Source organism: Geotrypetes seraphini, chromosome 15 (genome assembly GCF_902459505.1).
Source record: "Geotrypetes seraphini chromosome 15, aGeoSer1.1, whole genome shotgun sequence".
NCBI lineage: Eukaryota > Metazoa > Chordata > Amphibia > Gymnophiona > Dermophiidae > Geotrypetes > Geotrypetes seraphini.
In genome coordinates, this window is record NC_047098.1 from 53979240 (window position 1) to 53991508 (window position 12269).

Below are 12269 nucleotides of genomic sequence, written 5' to 3' on the forward strand. Positions count from 1 at the left end.
AAGCGGATGGAACGCCTCTCATTTGAGGATAGACTAAAAAGGTTAGGGCTCTTCAGCTTAGAAAAGAGACGGCTGAGGGGATATATGATTGAAATCTACAAAATCCTGAGTGGAGTAGAACGGGTACAAGTGGATCAATTTTTCACTCCTTCAAAAATTACAAAGACTAGGGGACACTTGAAGTTACAGGAAAATACTTTTAAAACCAATAGGAGGAAATATTTTTTCACTCAGAGAATAGTTAAGCATTGCCAGAAGTTGTGGTAAGAGTGGATAGCTTAGCTGGTTTTAAGAAGGGTTTGAACAATTTCCTGGAGGAAAAGTCTGTTATTGAGAAAGACATGGGGCAAGCTACTTCTTGCCCTGGATTGGTAGCATGGAATTTTGCTACTCTTTGGGTTTTGGCCAGGTATTAGTGACCTGGATTGACCACCATGAGAACGAGCGACTGGGCTTGATGGACCATTGGTCTGTCCCAGTAAGGCTATTCTTATGTTCTTAACTAAATAACATTACTTTGTTAAATAATTTATATTCTACTACTATGAATTATTTCTAGAGTGCTACCAGAGTGCACTATTCTTTTTGTAATACACCTATGATTGAGTTTATACTGTTACAAGTTATATTGTTTTTCCTACATATACACTGTAAAATTTCACTCTAATACAAATTTTGAACTGTAAATCAAAAACAAATTTTACAGCTCAATATTTAAACTCTGTAGTTAATGTTTAAATTACTAATGAATCTTTAGAGACCCTTCATACTTTCCCCATCCCTTTCATATTCTTACCCCTACTTATGCTATCCACACTCACTCAAAGACACTCGCTAGTTTCACTGGCTCACAGCAAGGTTACCCAGGGCCCCATGCAGAGCTCATTACCTCCCACTATCTCATGTATACATCACTGGAACCTTCCTTTCCCTTACTACAGCTGCATTCCCATTGACTAGATCTTCACTACTGTCTCTGCTACTGTTAACCACTCTGGGGCTGATGCAGAAAGCCTCATGGCAGAGACAAATGTTCTACCATGAAATTATCACAACATAACTACTGTGGCATGCTATAATCAATGAATATGCAAATTACTGTCAAGTTAAAATTGTGACAATAATCTCCAGCTCAATGCAAAATATCACGCTTCCTGTAAGTGACTGGCTATGATACTGACAGAAAGGGTGACATTTTAAAAACTAGTGCCCAAGTTACCAACATCTGCATCAGCGCCCATTCTGACACCCAATGCCCCTTTCCCCAATTAAAAAGTAATAATCTCTGGTGTCTAGTGGAACCCTTCCACTCACATGACCTCTTATTAATTTATTGGGATGTATTAATCACCTTTATGAAGAGATTCCCTGCAAGCATCTTCAAACCCCTGACTAAAAAAATCCCCACTCCTTGGTTTCTAGTGACACCCTCACTTCCCTTCTCCCTGATTTAAAAAAATGAACTCCTGGTGTCTAGTGGCACCCCTACCCCTCTTGCAGATGCCTTCAAATCCCACCTCCCTACTCCTTGGTGTCTAGCAGCATTCCTTTCCCCTCTCCCTGATTCAAATAACTACTGATGTCTCTTAGCATCCACCCATTCTTCTGACCCCTTTCTCAGATATTCTGACTCCCCCCACTCGCTCTTGCCTTTGGCATCTCTAACTTAAAAAATGGTAGCACCAGGCAGGGCGAGTCTGTCCTGCCATATAAGGGAAAAACCCCTGTACTGAAACCTCTATGCATTACTATCCCACCATAAAACAATGTTAAACCCACAGTAACCAAGTTGAAAGCTTTCTGCATCAGCCCCTCTGGATGCAGTCAGAAGAGGCTTACTCAAGCAAGGGATAGAATAGAACTAAACATTTAAAAATGGATTGGTAGTGTCAGACAGGATGACCCAGCAGCGGCAATTCTTATAAAGGAGCAAATTCAGTTTTGGGGGTGCACCCATACAGCTAGCACACATTACAGTATGTGTGCCAAGATAAAAATTTAGGAGAGTAGAAATGCAAAATTGGCCATATACATCACTTCTTGGTGATGTACTTGCCTCTGGGGTAACCCTTAGCTCATTACACAGGGAGTCTTCACATCTTTATTAGATACCTTAGAATACTTTCAATTGTATTATATTGTGTTGCATTAATAAGATGCATTAAAACCATGGTTATTTGTACCAACTACCTGCTTCTAAATTTGTTTTACTGCAGTATAACAAGGAGCAGAGAAATGGACTAGGAAGCAGGGGATCAAGGTTCAAACCCCACAACAGCTCGTTATGGCCTTTGGGTATGTCACTTAATCCTCCTTGGGATCATTGGTGTATCTAGCCTAGTTACCACCAAGACAGAGCACACTTTTCCATCAGGTACATCACTCCCCCTCTCCCAAGCAGCAAGGGGGTGCTTGCTCTCTGCATCCAGGGTGGACTGGACTTACCGACCCACCCTCGGTACGCCACTCTTGGCATAACCAGAGTTGGTTCTATCAACCCTACCTGTTTAGTACCTTCCATTGAAACCACCCCACTTGTGGTAGCCAAATAAGCTTGTAGGCAGTGGCAAACATCAAGGCACACTACTTGGTTTCTAGTGTTCCTGCTACACTAGAGCAGGGGTCTCAAAGTCCCTCCTTGAGGGCCGCAATCCAGTCGGGTTTTCAGGATTTCCCTAATGAATGTGCATGAGATCTATGTGCATGCACTGCTTTTAATGCACATTCATTGGGGAAATCCTGAAAACCCGACTGGATTGCGGCCCTCAAGGAGGGACTTTGAGATCCCTGCTTAGAGGGGAAAAGGGTGGTATTTTTGCAATACAACCGGAAAATGGGCACAAATGAACTACTAATCCTTGCGGTCTTTACGCAGCAGACACATTCTGTCTTCAGAAGTCACCAGTTTCCAAGTAAGTCAAGAGGTCGTTTCAGCTATTTAAAGCTCAACCTTTGACCGCTCGCGCTTTCAATAACAGACGACTACAGGATTTTTGTAGTCATCTCTCTGTAGCAGAAACTCCGCCCTCTCTGCCACGTGCTTCGTTCTCGTGACCCCTGCCCGCGCACGCGCAGTTCTCATTTTCTCCACTGTCAGGATGAGGAGGTGGTGGTGGTCGTTGCAGCTTGTGTCTAGCGGCGGCATTGCCGCCGCCTCTCGTTGAACCCCCGTCTCTGGAAGGGGGGGTTGAGGGGAGAAAGAGAGGTCATGGCAGAGCCGGGTGCAGAGTCTCAGTCTGAAGGTAAAAACCATGCACCATTCAGTGCTTTCTTGGGGGAATGCGACTAAAGGGGAGAGCGGGGAACGAGGCGCGGCCTAAGGAGCCCCGACTTCGCTTGGAAAACGCACCCGGGTGCTTCAGCGTGAAGGTTCTGGCCCCGTTATCGAACCTGTCCAGAATCGGCGCTTTTCTGCCGCTCGTTCCTGAAAATCGCGGACTGGGTGGAACGAAACCGGCTTCTTCCTGTCATAATCCGTTGGTAACTGGTTGATGGAAGTGAAGGTTTTTGTACTAAAATATTCATCCTGAAGCTTTTTATACAGTACTTTTAAAAATATTTATATTGAGATCTTTCAATTAATACTTTCCTCAACCAGTGTAAACATTGTAACTAGAATACATCACTTCAGCAGAAACGTTGTTATATAACATATATATATATATATAAGTATTATTATAATACAGGACTATTTCAGTTTTGAAAAATAACCATGCTCCTCACGTTTTGTTGACTTTTACCATAACATCTTTAGCTAAATAGAAAAAGTTTTTTTTTCTCCTAGGGTACCGTTGTCATTGAGTTTTTAGTCAAGGATCAGGACTGGGTTAGGGCACAGAGGAATTGGGCACATGTTTAAAACTCAAAGTTTAGGGGTCATTGAGTGATGCACCTTAAATCTAAGCCTGCTGATAGCATTGCTTTTAGGAAAATAGCACTAAAACTTGGCCTAGAGCCAGTGCCTGTGCCAGTCAGTCTCCTCATTCTGCTCAAGTGATTGGGTTTGGCCCATGGTTGTGAGGAAGGACTGGGTATGGATGGCATTTGATTTCTCCTGCGTCCAGTACTAACATCCAGCATGGCCACCTTATGCAAAACAAGTTGTGTGTATAATTTATGATCTTGCATCATGGTGATACAGCAGTTCAGTACATCAAGATGTTGGCATTGCCATAGTGTTATAACCCAGGTACAAAGAAATACCAGTATATGAGGGTCATTTCATAAATAATGCACACTATATTTTTAAAATTTACAGGTTTAATTTTTTTCAAGTATTTCTTTACTATCCTTCAATATAGTCTCCCTGCTTTGCAATGACAAAGTCCCAATGTCCGGGAGGCTTCATTATTTCATCCAAGACACCGTTTTTGTTCAGTTGCCGAATGGCTCAGGTAACGGCGGAAGAAAGCTCTTCCAGAGATGCAAAAAAAAGTTGTTTCAACTTTGGAAAAAGGTCAGGCATTCTTGAATCGTATTGTTGCTATTGATGAAACATGGGTCAGAGACTTTGAGCCGGAGCTGAAATCACAGTCCGAGTGGAAAGCTCCATCTTCCCCATGACCAAAAAAATTTAGACAAGCTCAATCAAAAGTCAAACAAATGATGATTTTTGCTTATGATCATGAAGGCATTATCATCACAAAGTTCCATGTGGAAGAAGTGTCACAGCAGTGTATTATTGTGATTTTTTGCAAAAAATGCGCAGAAAAATGCTCTTGGCTGGGCCACTCATTCTTTACGACAACGCTCACCCACACATAGAGAATGTCGTCATTGAAAAACTATGCAGATACGACTGGGAGGTGTTAGCTCATGCTCCCTACAGTCCAGACATGAGTCCACCAGACTTCAACCTTTTTCCAAAGTTGAAACAACCTATGCGTAGACATCGTTTTGCATCTCTGGAAGAGCTTTCTTCCGCTGTTACCTAAGCCATTCGGCAACTGAACAAGAACGGTGTCTTGGATGGAATAATGAAGCTTCCCAGATGTTGGGACTCAGTCATTTGCAAAGCAGAGAGACTATGGGCTTCTTTTACTAAGGTGCACTAGCGGTTTTAGCGCGTGTTACAATGCCACGTTTGCTAGACGCTAACGCCTCCATAGAGCTTGTGTTAGTATTTCCATATGGCGTGGGGTTTGTGCGCACTAATCTTCAGCGTGCGCTAAAAATGCTATGCGCCTTAGTAAAAGGAGCCCTATATTGAAGGATTGTAAAGAAATACTTGAAAAAAAAAAATCATGTAAATTAAAAAAAATAATGTGCATTATGTATGAAATGACCCTCATATAATATGTAAACCACTTTGATTGTAAGCACAGAAAGGTGGAATATCAAATCCTGTTCCCTTTCCACTATTAATTACATAAGCAGCCTAGGGCCCGATATAATGTTAATTTAACCCTGTGAAAGATATTTGTTTCCAATGACATTCAGTACGTTAACTAATGATAGTACAGTTTTGAAAAATGACACAAATACAGGCAATATAAAAGACAGATTTTCAGGGAAGGTGTGGTCAAAACATCTAAAATCTCATTAATAGGAAAATGTCTTTCCAAGAGGTTTGTATATAGTCACCTGATCAAGTTAGATGACAGTTTTTCAAGTAGTCGTACATTTCCCATATATGGTAAAGGGTACTAATCCCATTTATAGTAAGCTGTCAGAGGTAAAATAAACTTTGATATTTTGTGTTAATAGTATTCATGAATATACTGTATGTGTTGTTACTCTAGATTTGAATCTTGTGCAACGTTTTTTTTTATTGCAGGAAAGAATTGTTAAGGCTTAACAGTTCAGTTTTTGTCACCTTCAGCAAATGCATTGTGTCTGTGTATAAATTGTGGATTAAAAATAGTGTGGTATTAGTGTGCTTCAAAGGTAATACATAGAAAACAACCCCCCCACAAGATGATACTTTTTCTATTGGAATAATTAAACACATTTTTACTAGCTTTCAAAAGGCCATTCCAGGTCAGAAATGATCAAAAAATGACAAATATCAGAATATATGTGAAACATCAAAGCAATTCCAATGATGGTCTCGGAGAAAGGTGGGAGTGAGTAGAGGAAAAATGTCTGGGTAATCAGAGGGTGCCAGAGGTATAATTTTGTAGTTTATAGTATGATAGGAAACCTAGATCTTAGTTAAGACCTTTTCTATTGGTGTCAAAATTTCACCATTGTAACTTGGTACTTCTCAACCTAGTCTACAGGATACACCCAGCCAGTAACGTTTTCAGGGTACCCATAATGAATATGCATGAGAGAGTGCAACTCCATTGTATGCACAGCTCAATTACTCTCCCTACCATGGAACCCCCAACATCCCCACCTTAATTTTAAGATTGGCAGGAGGGATGCACACTCCCTTCTACCAGCAGGCTTTCCCTCTTCAAAATGGCAGGCCTTCCCCCCAGTGCATCCTGGGATGCAGTGGAAGAGGCTCAAGGCCCTGATTGGCTTAGGTCCCTCCCAGCGAATCTCAGATGCCCTGGGAGGGACCTTGGGCACCTGGACCATTCAGGGTCTTAGGCCCCTCCCACTGCATCCCAAGATACATGGGGAAGAGAAAGGCTGGCCATTTTGAATAGGCGGGTTGTGACAGGAGGGAGTAGGCAAAGTTCAGCTAAAAGGTACAGGGGTTGGAGGAGTTTTGATGTGAGGGGGACAGCGCACTAGAACATCAAGTGTTTTCTTTTTTTTGTGAGGGTCTCTGTATTGGATGGGATGTCTCCAGCCCACTTAAGGAGGGAGTGGGCAACCCTCCTTCCAATTTAGAAAAAGTGGTAGGGGGTGTAGGGTTCTTGGCTGGTGGGGGAGGAGGGACAGTCCTTTAGGCAGGATGAGTGGGCATCCTTCCTGCTGATTTGAAAAAAAGTATGGGGATGTTGGGGAGGGTTCTAGCATTGGGATGCAATTTTTATTTTATAGGAGCGGCTGCTATGCATGTGTTGTGTAAATGGACTCTGTGGCAGATAAATGCTTACTGTTATTGAATGACTCACAGAATGGGCAAGCAGGCTGAGTAAATCAGGTCCTAAGGATCTCTTCACTGCCCTACTCTGGCTGTTTAGTTTTGGGGAGGAATGAGGTAGAGAGATCAACCATTATCTAACTCCCAGGTTCCTGAGCTAGCCCTTAGATTAAGAGAAAATTTATTAAGGCCTGCGTTAACTCATAAAGGAAAATAATTGAAATAAGGCTACAAAATGTTTAACAATTTTAATTAAAAAAAGCATTGCACTTTAAGATCTGTAAATATAAAAACAATCACCACAAAATCAGTTTGATGGGTTTTTTATCTCTGCATTTTCAGATTGTCATGTAGTTCCCCTGCTACAGTTGAGTTTTGTGCTACACTTTTTGGAACAAAATAAAGAAGCAAAAATCATAGCCTTCATATGCAGTGTATCAATTGAATTGTTTTAACAGTATATTATCTTAAGGAACCCCCAGCAAATTATTAAGAACATAAGAGTTGCCATACTGGGACAGGCCAAAGGTCCATCAAGGACAGTATCCTGTTTCCAACAGTGGCCAACTCAGGTCACAAGTACCTGGTAAGTTCAAGGAGTAAAATAGAGAATGACACGGTGGCGGTTTACCCGCGGCCACCGCATTTTAGCCGCGGGTCACCGCCGAAAACGGGGAAGAAAACTAGCAGTCGCTGCAGCGACGGGGACAAGGCCATTCACCGCCCGCGGGGCGGTGAATGGGTCTTGTCCCCGCAGTGAGGCATGAAGGATCGCGCGGTCCCCGCAGCTCACACCCGCCTACCCAATCGATTCTAGTGTTTAGCCAGCTCTCTCCCTTCTCCTCACCTTAGTTTGTAGATTTTCTTTTTCGGCGACCCGCACGCTATCAGAGAGCCGCGCACCCGCTGCTGCTCAGTTTCGATCTTCTGCTCTGACGCAACCGGAAACAGGAAGTTGCAGCAGAGCAGAAGATTGAACACTGAGCAGCCGCGCGTGTGCGGCTCTTTGGGAAAGCGTGCAGGTCGCTGAAAAAGAAAGCCTGCAAATTAAGGTGAGGAGAAGGGAGAGAGCTGGCTAAACACTAGGATCGATTGGGCAGGCGGGTGGGGGCTGCGAGGACCGTGCGATCGCTAGTGTTCCCGGCTCAGACTGTAAGGAGGGAGTGAAAGGGAAAAGGATTCTGGGCCAAGGTGATGAAAACGGAAAGAAAAACCCACAGCAGGAAAGAAAGGGAAGGACAGGCAGGTGAGCCAGATGCTAGAAGCAGGGGGGGGGGAAGAAAGAGGGAAAAAAGCTAGATGGGGTTGAAAAGAAGAGACACACTGGTATGGAAGAGGAAGATAGGGGAAATCTGGACACAGGAAGGTAACAGAAAGAGGGGAAATTATGTGCATGGGGCATAGGGACAGAGACAAAAAGGGGACATGCATGGGGATGGAATATGGACACAGGGGGGGGCAATGGCAGATACATAGGGGAGATATTAGAAAAGTATATAAAATCGTACCCGTTTGAGGCTTTTATGTATGCAGCGGTGACGGTGACGGGGCGGTGAATGGGGTTGCAGTGGCGGTGACGGGGCGGTGAATGGGGTGGCAGTGGCGGTGACGGGGCGGTGAAGGGAATGGCGGTGATGGGGCGGTGCAGAGGATGGTGAGACGGGGACGGGGCGGTGACGGGGACCAATTTTTTCACCGTGTCATTCTCTAGAGTAAAACAGATTTCATGCTGCTTATCCTAGGAATAAGCAGTGATTTTCCTGAAGTCCATCTTAATAATGGCTTATGGACTTCTGTTTTAGGAACTTACCTAAACTTTTTTAAATCCTGCTAAGCTAACTGCTTTCACCACATTCTTTGAAAATGAATTCCAGAGTTTAATTATACATTGAGTGAAGAAATTATTTTCTCCGGTTTGTTTTAAATTTACTGCTTAGAGGGTCTTTTACAAAGCCATGGTAGCAAATCGCTGCAATAAATGCACCAAAGCCCATTGATTTCCTTCAGAGCTTCAATGCATTTACTGCATAGAAACATAGAAAACATAGAAAATGACGGCAGAAAAGGGCCACGGCCCATCTAGTCTGCCCACTCTAATGACCCCACCCCCTAGCCTCCTCCAAGAAGAGATCTCACATGCCTATCCCATTTTTTCTTAAAATCTGCATGCTGCTGGCCTCAATTACCTGTAGTGGAAGATTATTCCAGGGATCAACCACCCTTTCGGTGAAGAAGTACTTCCTGGTATCGCCATGAAATTTCCCACCCCTGATTTTCAACGGATGCCCTCTTGTTGCCATGGGTCCTATAAGAACAAAGATGTCTTCTTCCACCTCGATATGGTCCGTGACATATTTGAACGTCTCAATCATGTCTCCCCTCTCTCTGCGTTCCTCGAGTGAGTATAGCTGCAACTTACCCAGTCATTCCTCATACGGAAGATCCTTGAATCCTGAGACCATCCTGGTGGCCATTCGCTGAACCGACTCAACTTTCAGCACATCTTTTTGGTAATGTGGCCTCCAGAATTGTACACAGTATTCCAGATGAGGTCTCACCATGGATCTGTACAATGGCATTATGACTTCAGGCTTTCGGCTGACGAAATTTCTACGGATACAACCCATGGTTTGTCTAGCCTTGGATGAAGCTTTCTCCACTTGATTGGCGGTCTTCATGTTGTCACTAATGATCACTCCCAAGTCCTTGCTAGGGTCTCGCCATTTAGGGTGTAAGTTCTGCATGGGTTTCTGCTGCCAAGGTGCTTGACCTTACATTTTTTGGCATTGAAACTTAGTTGCTAAGTCTTTGACCACTGCTCCAGTAGGAGTAGGTCCTGCGTCATACTGTCGGGCACTGTGCTTTTGCCTACTATGTTGCATAGTTTGGCGTCATCGGCGAATAATTTAATTTTACCTCGAAGCCCCTCAGCCAAGTCTCTTACGAAGATGTTAAATAGGATCGGGCCCAAGACCGAGCCCTGCGGCACTCCGCTGATCACCTCCGACGTTTCGGAGAGGGTACTGTTCACCACCACCCTCTGAAGTCTACCTCTAAGCCAGTCCTTAACCCATGCAGTTAATGTTTCACCTAATCCCATCAAACCCATCTTGCTCAATAACCTGCGGTATGGGACGCTATCAAACGCTTTGCTGAAGTCCAAGTACATGACTTCCAGGGACTCCCCTATATCAAGCTTTCTTGTTACTCAGTCAAAGAAGCTGATCAGATTGGATTGGCAGGACCTTCCCTTTGTAAATCCATGTTGGTGGGGATCTCGTAGATTCTCCTCATTCAGGATCATATCCAATTGGTGTTTGATTAGTGTTTCCATGAGTTTACTCACTATCGATGTGAGACTCACCGGTCTGTAATTCGCAGCCTCCGTCCTGCGTCCTTTTTTGTATAGTGGAATGACGTTAGCCGTTTTCCAGTCCCTGTACTCAGGGAAAGATTGAAGAGCGCGGATAACGGTTCCACCAGGACATCACTCAACTCCCTAAGCACCCTGGGGTGTAGTTTGTCTGGTCCCATAGCTTTGTTCACTTTGAGTCTTGATAGCTCATACTGCTGGGCGTAAACTCGAAATTTCGAAATGGGTCTTCCAAGCTTTCCCTTGTCTGCAGCTGAGGGCCAGATACCGTCGCCTCGCAGGTGAAGACTGAGCAGAAGTATTCATTTAAAAGTTCGGCTTTATCGGAGTCCGATTCTACATAATTCCCGTTTGATTTCCTAAGGCGTACTATCCCATCTGTGTTTCTTTTTCTATCGCTGATATACCTGAAGAAGAATTTATCGCCCTTCTTATTGTTCTTTGCTAGATTCTCCTCCATTCGGAGTTTGGCCTCTCTTACTGCTGTTTTGACTTGGCCAGATAGTCTTCCTTAGATTCCTGCTTTCCTGATTGTTTGCAGGAGATGAATGCTCTTTTCTTCTTTTTTATGAGGTCTGAGATCTCCGCAGAGAACCACTGTGGTCTATTGTTTCTTCGCCGTTTACTTACTGATTTTATATAGCGGTTGGTTGCTTCGTGTAGGGTTGATTTCAGAGTTGACCACATTACCTCTACATTATCTGTTTTGGCTTGGTTTTGCAGTGTCCGATGGACAAAATCTTCCATGCTTTTGAAGTTAGTGCCCTTGAAGTTGAGGACCTTGGTTGATGTGTTTGATCTAGTGAAACCTTTCCTGAGGTTGAACCATACCATGTTGTGGTCACTGGAGGCCAACGTATCGCCTACCGAGACCTCTGTGACACTTTCTCCGTTGGTGAGTATCAGGTTCAGAATCACCTGATTCCTAATGGGCTCTAAAAGGAGGAATAGCTTGTTGAGGAATTTTAAGAATCTCCAATAAGTATTTTTTTTTGAAATAATCATAGATATTTAAAGCTGGTGATTTTGGGAAATTTAATACCCGGTGTCAACATGCGATCTCCATCACTGACCCACACAAGTTGTGTGTACAGTGTTTAGGACCTGATCATTGTCTGGAGTTGTGCGCCCGCTTTGCTACACTTCAAAATCGAACCCTTAAATGTCGTCAAGTCCAGATTGAAAAAATATTTAGGGGAATAGATCTGCCTTTACCTAAGACCTTGACCCTGATTCCTGCCCCGACCTTGACTCCAGTAAAGTATTCTACGGGGCCAAAACCTTCCACCTCAACCTCGCTCAAACTTTCCTCGATGGGGAAATCTTCTTCTTCGAGGAAATCAGATAAATCTTCTCCTGAGGCGCCGTTATCCTCAGTGTCTCCATCAGGTAAGATAACTAAGCCAACCCCTCCAGACATACCACCATTAGAACCCGTGAGTCCTAGGCTATCCAGGAAACGTGTCTCAAAATCGAGGCATCACTCTTCCTCGAGATCGTCTTCCTTGGAGTCCATAGCCACACCAATTGTACCAGATCCAGTGGTCTCGGTGCCAGCTTTGCAGAATATGTTGGAAACTATTCTGCATCGGGAGTTTGGTAACATTCTTGCCAAATTGACTCCTGCTTTGACCCTGCTTCCTGCAGTCCAGCCTGAGCACTCAGCAGTATTACAAGGAGTCGAGTCCTTGAGAGTGCCTCGAGATCAATCTATACACTCTATACAAAGAGTTGAGTCCTTCCGAGTGCCTAGAGATACCTCTATACAAGGAGCTGAGTCCTTATTAGTGTATTGACGTCGATCTCCGACTTCCAGTCCTACCTCTCAACATAAGGCATTGCCTTCTTCGACGCACAGTGTGAGGACACCTCAACATTCCTCTTGGAGGCTGGATTTGTCTCGATCACAGGACT

General features: G+C 43.9%; 1 protein-coding gene across 3 annotated transcripts in view; it reads left to right on the forward strand.

Moving 5' to 3' along the window:
• The first annotated feature begins 3035 nt into the window (after positions 1 to 3035).
• RABEP1 (rabaptin, RAB GTPase binding effector protein 1) overlaps positions 3036 to 12269 on the forward strand; it is a 149730-nt gene continuing 140496 nt past the window's right edge. Inside the window, exon 1 of one of the 3 annotated variants that reach the window (XM_033922012.1) lies at positions 3036 to 3242. In XM_033922012.1, coding sequence (XP_033777903.1) covers positions 3209 to 3242 — 34 coding nt within the window. In that variant the 5' untranslated portion in view covers positions 3036 to 3208. The remainder of the gene's footprint in view (positions 3243 to 12269) is intronic. The other 2 variants (XM_033922011.1, XM_033922010.1) reach the window with 2 other exon arrangements.